The sequence below is a fragment of the Odontomachus brunneus genome, unplaced genomic scaffold, assembly GCF_010583005.1.
Source record: "Odontomachus brunneus isolate Ranch 3 - 2012 unplaced genomic scaffold, Obru_v1 Obru_scaffold_035, whole genome shotgun sequence".
NCBI classification, from domain to species: domain Eukaryota; kingdom Metazoa; phylum Arthropoda; class Insecta; order Hymenoptera; family Formicidae; genus Odontomachus; species Odontomachus brunneus.
Window position 1 is genome coordinate 2,137,788 of NW_022639485.1, and position 9,607 is coordinate 2,147,394.

The 9,607-nt window shown below is 39.5% G+C and overlaps 1 protein-coding gene across 14 annotated transcripts in view; it reads left to right on the top strand.

Moving 5' to 3' along the window:
- Nucleotides 1-9,607, top strand: part of LOC116843773 (phosphatase and actin regulator 1) — a 514,963-nt gene that overhangs the window by 485,112 nt on the left and 20,244 nt on the right. For all 14 annotated transcript variants that reach the window (XM_032814528.1, XM_032814530.1, XM_032814531.1 and 11 more), the window contains 2 exons: nucleotides 5,946-6,167; nucleotides 7,711-7,960. In XM_032814528.1, coding sequence (XP_032670419.1) covers nucleotides 5,946-6,167; nucleotides 7,711-7,960 — 472 coding nt within the window. The remainder of the gene's footprint in view (nucleotides 1-5,945; nucleotides 6,168-7,710; nucleotides 7,961-9,607) is intronic.

The window sequence follows — 9,607 nt, forward strand, 5'->3', positions numbered from 1 at the left end:
CGCTCTGGGACCAGCTAATTATTTTGTATAAAAGGATTTGTATGTATGTCGTTGTTTGGCCCCTTCGAAATTACGGCGACGACGGTATGGAGTGCGTGGCTTGAAAAATGATATGGCGTGTGTGTGTGTGTGTGTGTGTGTGTGTGTGTGTGTGTGTGTGTGTGTGTGTGTGTGTGTGTGTGTGTGTGTGTGTGTGTGTGTGTGTGTGTGTGTGTGTGTGTGTGTGTGTGACTTTTGAGTGCCAAACTTTGTTGCCTCGTGGCGCACTCGTAGCGATTCGATGTCGTTAGTGGGTAATTTAGCCAGAAAGAAATTGGACTGAGTATACAAATTAATGATAGGTCACTGAAGTTTTACTTGTGCGAGCCTTTAAATATTTCGAACTGGCGACAGAGTCAACTGAGCGACAAAAAAGTCTGCATTTCAGACCCTGCATACTTTATGAGTTTCAAAAAGCTAGTAAACGCGATGCAGGCAGCAGAAAACTTGGGTGGAATGTTTGAAGAGGCTGCAGCATAACAGCTGGAACTCATAAACACGAGGAGAAAATACCGTAGTAAAAATCACAGCAGAATTTTTGTAATCTGAGCCAAAATTGTAACCGAAGTTTCTATATTTTTATTTAAAAAAATGTTACGTTTGACTTTTTACTACAGAATTATTGTAGTGGCTGGAATGTTTTTTTATATTCAATGGATCGTGTTAAAATTTACATTTCTACAATAATTCCAAAGTTACAACTTCTCAAACAACTAATTATTGTATTTGACTGCATAAACATGATAGAGACAACATTCCATCGTGTCTTCGTATGTCTGAAATACGAAAATGCTGCAACGTGGCCATCTTGCCCTGGCACCGGGTCAAGTTGGCTAGCAATTCAGAGCAAGAAGGTCACAAGTAAAATATGTATCCTGATTAATAGTTCCACGGTCTTTACGAAAGGTCTCCACAGCCTTACGGCTACTTAAATAGTAGCTAACTTTACCTCGCCCGTCCATATGCTCGATTTCAATCATTTCATGAGTGCAAATTGCTTTCATTGCTCAAAACAGTGTATCATATATTTGCAAGAAACTTCATTGCAACTAATAATACGTCACTTCAGTCCATTCACTCACGATGGAAAATATTAAAACTTAATTTCTATACGCTCGAGAATGCAGTTGGCTGCTCTTAAATTAGGTTTTTTTTCTATTTTTTTATCATAATATTATTCCAATTTTAATGAAACTCGAGGAAAAATAATGTAATTAGATTTGCTAACCCTAATTATTTATATATCTTTCATATGTATTTATTATATATTAAAAATTATTTATATGTATTAATTATATATTATTTATATGTAATTATTTATATATGTGTGTATATATATATATATATATATATATATATATATATATATATATATGTATATATATATATATATATTTATATGTACATTTGTATTATTTATATATACGTACATGTATGAAATAATAAATTTTATTTAGAGACACATGAAAAATAATTTTACGACAATAAAAGGCTGCATATAGTGAAAATAGAAACAGATGCCAAGATAAAAAACTGTTGTTATTCTTACTTAAAGTTAAGAAGAGGAAGAAACAAAGCTGCTGTATTTGCTAGAACTGAATTGAGAACGTCTCGTTTGTTGCCAGAAGGATTTTTTAAATCCTCTAAACCGGGATAAACCGGGAGAGTTTGGTCGAATCCGGAACAAATCGGCGTCCCGGATAGCATTCAAAAAATCCGAGAGCTGGGGAGAAAAGCGAGACTGACCCGGAAAAAACGGGACGTCTAGTCACCTTGAGAAAAATATCTACGTTCTAAAAGAAACATTTTGCGACTTTATTTCCATGGTTGCTTTCGCGATGAATACATGAATGAAACACATGACTGAAATAGTCTTTAGGTCAATCAGTCCCGGTCTCCCCTATAGCTTTGCGATCGACATAAACTGACGTCTGTATTCATTTGTCGTTATGAGACCCGAGAAAACTTCCGAACGAGGCTCTTCCCTGTGGCTTGAGGGTCTCATCGGTTCGCAAGTGATAATAGCGTCTTTTTATCCGGCGACTCGGCCGCAGCAGAGCCACGAGTACTCGCTGCGAATCCGAGTGCTTCGCGGATGCAATTATGCAATCATTGAGGGGTATACGAGCGCGGAAAGTTTCGTTATTGGATTTAGTTTGCTCCCTTTGACGAGACAGCCGCTTCTCTATTTATCTCCACCAACATCTACATCTTTTAATAACGTTTATTAGAATCTGAAACTCTCTCTCTTTCTCTCCCCCCCCCCTCTCTCTAATAAAGTAGGCGAGCTCGGACAGACATATACACACATACACACAGAGATAGTCTCGTGTGCACACGCGTCGGATTTATGTAAAATTGTCGTTAAATTGCGCATGATCCATTAGTCAACATCAAATATTCGGCCGTAATCCGTAATCTGTATTACACGAGCACGTCGCAACATAATTTCAAGCCGAGATCGATGAGACCGACATTCGACCAGTAAAGCTTCTCCGTTTGATCTTCACCCCTCGCGCGTCATCGGACGATCTTAAGGGAGCATTCTCACTTCAAACATATACGTTTTATACGTGGTTTAGAAACGTGAGAAACTTTTTTTAAGAAACTATGAGACATACAACTCTGTAGTTTTGCACAAATATTTATCTATGTTTCAACTATACAGAGTAATTTCTATAGACCATTATCTTCAACAATAATAAATTTCAAAATAATTTAGTACAACACTGTAGAAAAGTTTTACTTTCGTATGGCACGGTTTCGGACGTTGTAAACTTCTGAAACCAAAATGGCAGATAAATTATTCAACTATAAACTTGTGATTAACATGCCCACATTAGGATTTTTTAGATATAATTAAACATTTTTTTAATAATACATGTTTAAAATTTTCAAAACAAAAATCGAATTTTTGTCTTCAACTTAATGTGACTTCCATAATTTTAAGTTTTTTTCAAAATCCCTACGCATTTTGCATCTTACATAATCTTGTTAAGAATATGTGTAATGTCTAAATTAGAAGTCAGACAATTAATTCCCAAGATATCGCGTACAGTATCAATGCACGTCTTAGCAAAGCAGCTGTGACGTCCTGTAACTTGGCTATTCGAAAATTTCTTAAAACTATTTTCGCCAAACTACATACTAAAAATTGTAAGCAAAGAAAATTGTTCACAATTTATAGTTGCATTGAAAAAAATTACTAATTTCTGACGTTTTCTTTTACACGTCAGAGTGGGGCATGTGACCTCTTAACTGATTAGGACGAAAAAATGCGAGAGAGCGGCACGCCATACTACGTCGAAATTTGTCCGCTAGTACACCGGCCGATAGAAGCCGAGACGATATCGCCGTGCGCATCGATACCCGCCGGGCATGTTTATGCTCGCGCGAGTTTCAGAATTAATCGCTCCCAGGATACTTCGGCGCGCGAGCTCCCGCGCTCCGGCTGAAATGAACTTACGTGCGCCTAAAATTCTCGCGCATTCACGACTGTGGACCAAAAGCAACGTCCGCGATAAATTTCCACCCCGGGGAGGAATCAAATATGTTGAAATATGTGGCCGTGATCAAGCGCGACTGGGGGACGGCAGCGGGTTATGCGTGGTAGCCGAAGTATCTCGTCGGAACCGCGCCCGGAACTTCGTCCTTTTGTGGCAGAATTTCAGTGCGCGACGTTATCAAATGGCCAGCGAGAGCGAGCACGCCGCGTCCGCCGAGTTATTTAACATTCCGGCCGAAACCGATACGCGCCATACCGCGCGACCTAGCCGGTTCGTTATTCACGAAAAATACGTCCCGGCCTTTCGCAGCGCGGCAGAATGAAATTTTGCGAAAAAAGGGGAATACAGAGAGAGAGAGAGAGGGGGGGTGAGAGGGAATGAGAAAGGAAGGGTGGGAAGAAAAGTAAAATAAAAGAAGCGAAAAAGAGAAACTGGGAGCGCGCATATAGAGCGCGGCATGCGGAATTAAAAATTCCGCTTGGCATTCTCGCGAGCGAGCGAGCGCGCGCACGTTGCCGGTGGGATTTAATAATAAACAAATTCGGGGAAGCCTCCTCGCGCGAATCACCGCCGCGAACACGACGTTTTGCAAATCTCGCCAAGTGCAGTTGAAATGGAACGAGGGGGAGGGGAGGGAGGGAGGGAAAGAGCGAGTAAGCGAGCTTCGGAGCGGCGGCTTTGCCAAGATATTGTTGCTCCTGCGTCGCGATGAATCACGTTTCCCGAAACAACTGGCTTGGTCGAACGCGTTCTTCTTTTGGTCGTGTTCTTACGTCGATGCAGATCCCGAGGGTCGCTCCGTAACGTAACGATGACTCGTTCCCGTCTGTTGTTCCGCGCCCGTGTTTATGCGCGAGGGCGAAGATAAAATAATCATCATTCTCAAAAAATTTTCCTCCTGCCTTCCTCTCTCTTTCTCTCTCTTTCTCTGCCTCTCTTTGCCTCTCTTCTTTCTCGCCCTGCGATCTCCTCGTTAATATCGTGAAATTCATCTTGTAATAAAGATGACTCAATATCGTGTAATCCAACTTCTTCCGAGTTGGAAACACCGTCGTCGATCTAAGCAAAACTTAATTACAACTCAACGGAAAATATAAACAGAGCGAAATTAATTTAATAAGATAACAATAGGATAACGCGATAGCGCGTTTTCGACGGTGTAACTCTTTCCTCAATGTAACGTAACACCGTTCGATACATTCAAAACTTCGGTCATGATTCGACGGTCAGAGTTGAAGCTTCGAACTCTATTCGAAGATTCGAAATGTCGATGGAGCTAATTTTGAGGGGCGCAACAAGATTCCGTGTAATTAGTAAATTAAAGTATCTTTACCCACACACAGAAGAATATCAATCTGTTGCTAATAAAGCAAGATTCACTCAGTTTGCTTTTCTTCTTTTAAGTAGTGATTATCTTTACAACACAACTAGCAACAACACAACAAACAAACAATATTTTCTTCATAGTAGCGTCAAAATATACTCGTCACAGATGTCAGAAAAACTCATGGTCATATATCGAAGAGAAGAATTTACTCTCTTTGCGAGAATATTATAAGGAAACTTGGCTCGACTTTGTAGCGTAGTATGCGTGTAGAAATGTAATTAGCTGACCTGAATTAAAATTTAGTAGCTAACTGGTGCAGATTAATTAAGATTAAATATTCTATCTTGTTACTAATTCGTTGATCATTCACTGAAATATAGAATCGTGGTCTAACCGTTTGTGGTTTAACTATTACATATCAAGTATGGTAGACTAAGTGGCGCTGCCTGTTCTAAAATACATAATCTAGCCACTAAATCACCACTAACATTATAATTGAATAGCAAGTTAAAATTTAGGCTACGTTAATTTAATAAAAATCTCAGAGAAGCAGAATTGCTGGCTAGTAGTTATATTACTAGCTAGTAGTGATGTTAGTGATGTTAAACACAAATTACTATCTCATGACTAGAGAGACACCGACGAGATTCAATTTCCAAAAAGTACAATTATTTGGATATTCGGAAATGCATAATTTTTTTAGTCAAGAGACGAATAAAATCAAAGTTAGAGTATCAATCTTATTATATATAATGCAAGTTTTATTAAAATTATTACAAAGATTAGCTACACTTGAATCTTTCTTTTGTTCGTGATTAGAGCTTAACGACACAGGAACACAGGATCACATATAATGTAACTAAATAAATGAGCTACTTGCATAAAACTCTTTTTATATATTGCATTTAATGTAAAGAACCAACATATACTTCGAAATTTTGATATGCCAATATGGTGCCTCGAGGCTAATATAGTACTTTCAGATATAATTGATAGTTGTCATATTTCTCTTTTGAATGGGTCGTTGTGTATGTACGTTATGTAAAATCGCAACCTCTTTTTTCTGCTTGCAGTGGAGAAGGGGGTGCTGGACCAGAGTGCCGACAACCAGCCGGTAATCGAGAGGTGTTATCCATTACCACCTCAGAATACCTTGATGCTGTCGGAACTACCAGAGCCGCCGATCCCGTTGAGCGAAATCGGCCCGATTCCGCCCCCGCCGATGTTCAGCTCTCCGAGTCCCACTTTGCTGGCGAGACAACGGCAAATTCCGCTCTCGGATTGCGAGGACGAGGGTAAGTGTTTCTAGCGGATCATATTAATTGAAAGATGAGTTGTTTAATCCTCGATTTTAACGTGCCGCCATAATAAATAATGCAGCGCGAACGCGACCCAAACGTTTTTCTCCCTCTATCATTGTGTGTCCCAATTATTGCGATTTTCAATATTGCGAAATATGTAAGGTTATAAAATTACGGCACAATGGCACGCGTATTATCGCGGAATTATTTGGCGCTGTTTATCTCATTAGCGGGAATTTAATTTTGTCGTTAATTATCGTTCCACGCTAATTGACTACCGCAATTCCGCGGTGCATTAATGTACTTGCCTTCGTGCTGCGTGTCTGATTATTGATTGCGAGCGTTACGATTGTGCCACCGGCCGCGGAATGTATTCATAAATCGAGCCTAACGCCGACCCGTCGTCGCGTAATTATATAAATCGGAAAGAGTAATCAACTGGCACTCTGGCGCGCGTCTACGTGCTGCGAATTTACTCGCAGCGCGCGAATCATCAAACTCGCGCGCGCTCAAATTTTGCCGGGTATGAAAATAATAAGTATTAAAGTAGCTATCCCTGTTTTTGTTTTCGCCACATGTATAATGAAGAAATATATTTGTACGTTTATATATGCCCAGATAGACTTTCATAATTATCGCAAACATTAGATATTTGATGATGGAAACTGTGCAGTTTTTCTTTTCTAATTGCATTTATGAAGCAAACATACCGTGTATTTAATTAATCATTAAATTTACATCATACAAAATAATGTAAGTACTAGTAAAGTATATAAATTACTATAAAAATAAAAAAATTTGACAATCTACTTGATATACGATAAAAACATTCAAGCAATTACCTAAATGTTGTAATTGCTTGTACATTTATATTAATTTTGCGTAATACATTGTTTTGAGCAAGTTTTGATCATTCTTTTTGTAATTCTTTCATATTTCTATATTATCATTTTATGTGATAAAAATACATTGAGAAAAAAATATTAAAAAAAAATAAAGGAAATTTATTCGCCGTGAGGGAGTACTAATAATATATTTACTTCAATTTAAATAGAACAAACAGTCGTTTCAATAAAAAATTGTGGCGTTAAGAAAATATACCTCATTTGGAATGTTTGCTCGATATGAAAATAAATATATTAGTAGGAATAAATATGTCATTTTAGAGAGAGAGAGAGAGAGAGAGAGAGAGAGAGAGAGAGAGAGAGGGAGAGAGGGAGCAATTCTCGAATAGAAATTTTTTATTTTTTAGATATTTTTTCTGTCAATGTAAGTGCTATATGAACCATTCACAAGGGACGTTACTTTTACAGATCAATTAGTAAGTTTATTGCCAATTTTGCGTACACATGTCTATCTGGACACATTTCCATTTTTATTATTATTATTATATATATAAACGTATTTATATATTTTCTTTTGTTTAATATACACGCGAGTTTTTGGAATGTTTGATTCGCGCATCGTAAAATATGAAAATAAACGATTATTAGAGAGCTTTCAATTACGCGCGTTCTCTCAACGTTTGCCCGCACAGATGAAGAGGACATCGACGTGGAGGAGGACGACGACAACATGTACGTCTTCAGGGTGTCCCAGCCGGATCCGGCGATCGACACGTCACGTGTCGAAGAGATTCCGGCGAAGGAGCCCAAGTTCCACGCCGTGCCCCTGAAGAGCGTCCTGAAGAAGCGGGGCTCTGGCAGCGGGCCCGGCACGCCTCAGAATACACCGACGCAGGAGAACAGGCCGCTGACGCTTCGCCAAGAGCTCCACGCCTCGTTCAAGTTAGTGCCCCCGCGAGTCTCTACAGACGATTTGCAGATGCTCGAGTATATCCGTCGATGGACGCGAAGCGTTCGTGGGGGAGAACCGACCAAGACGCGAAATATCCTCGGGGTTGTCGTTCATTTTGTCTTAATCTCGAGAGTAACGATCAATTAACTTGGCACACGAAGATGACGAAGATTCAAAGATTCCAATTTCGATACTCCGTGAACTTGGACATTACTTGGAATTCACTCCGTTTCTCGAATTTTTAATTTTATAATTTATCGTGTTTATTCAGTCGTGTTAAATATAATCTTATTCTCAGCGGAATCCTGTTATATATGAATATCTCTATTCTCTTAAAGCTAAAAGGAAAATATCCTGCTTTCTCAAAACAATGATATTCATCATTGAAATGCTTATAATTATACTTCAGTCAGAATATTGCAATCGATAAAATCTCGTTGGAATAATCAATTGGTAAAAGAGACTATTCCCATTACTGATGCACTTTGCGAGCATAGTCATTATACGCAAAGCGCATGGAAGCCGTTAATTCCATCGCTACAAACGCAGAAAATTAGATTTAGCACAGCGTATGACGAATTTGTGCAAATTTTGCCATGAAATCTTCTTTCTATTGTCGAAATCAGTGAGAAATGGACGGAGCAGTGAAATGAGAGTGTTTTCACTGAAAATCAATGAATACTCATTGATCATCAGTGAAGTAGTCTTTTCATTTTCAGATTCGGTCAGATACATTTTTATTGATTCACTTTAAGAGAGTAACATCCAAAAAAAGAACTCTGGTTGCAAGGTATATTCCCATATTCTAAACAAAACCTCTCATGGAAAATGTATTCCTCTCCTATTTAATAACACATACACAGGAAACTTGTACTGTAGACAAAAAACAAAATTCCTCTAATTGTAAAATGTTTGTAGAAGACTTGTACATAGAAAAAGAATGAAATTCCTCTAATTGTAAGAATATTACGCTTAGAATATTTTCCTTTTGGTTTTAGAAAAATCCTCTTGAGGCCACATATAAGAGGATTTCGCTGAAGATAAGATTATAGTTTTCTGGATTGTGTGTCGCGCATCGTAGATCTATTCTTTTCAGTTGAACCGAGTGCTGCAACTGGAATCCCGTTCCTTTTGCCTCCAACGCTAGGTTGTGCTACTTGTTTACTCTAAAGACAAGAAGGGCAATCTAGTTCAGCTAAAAAGAACAGATCTCGCATCTGTTGCATCGAGAGGTTATTGCGATCGTAAGGAGAACTCTGATCGGGTTACGTTGGATCCACGTGTAAGATTGCAATGCTAATTAGAAAAAGCAGCGCGGAATAAACGGGAATGGAAGGTGCGTCCTCCCCGGCCCCGGATCCCCCCCAGAACGCTTCGCGCTGAAACTCGAAACTCGCCGTAACAATCGGGCGCTCTTCGAGAGCCCCTGGGCGCAAGTCTGCCGGGATAATCCGCTTTCTACGTCGGATTTTCTTTAATTAAAAATCGCGCCCGCGTTCTCCAAGCCCCCCGCGCTCCCTCGCGCTCCGGCGAGACGTCTCGTCGTTTGATATCAAAAGCCTCGGGAACGTATTCTCCTGCACGAGCAGCAACGGGGGCTGCACGAGACCATCGGCCTCCCCCCCCCCCCCCCCCCC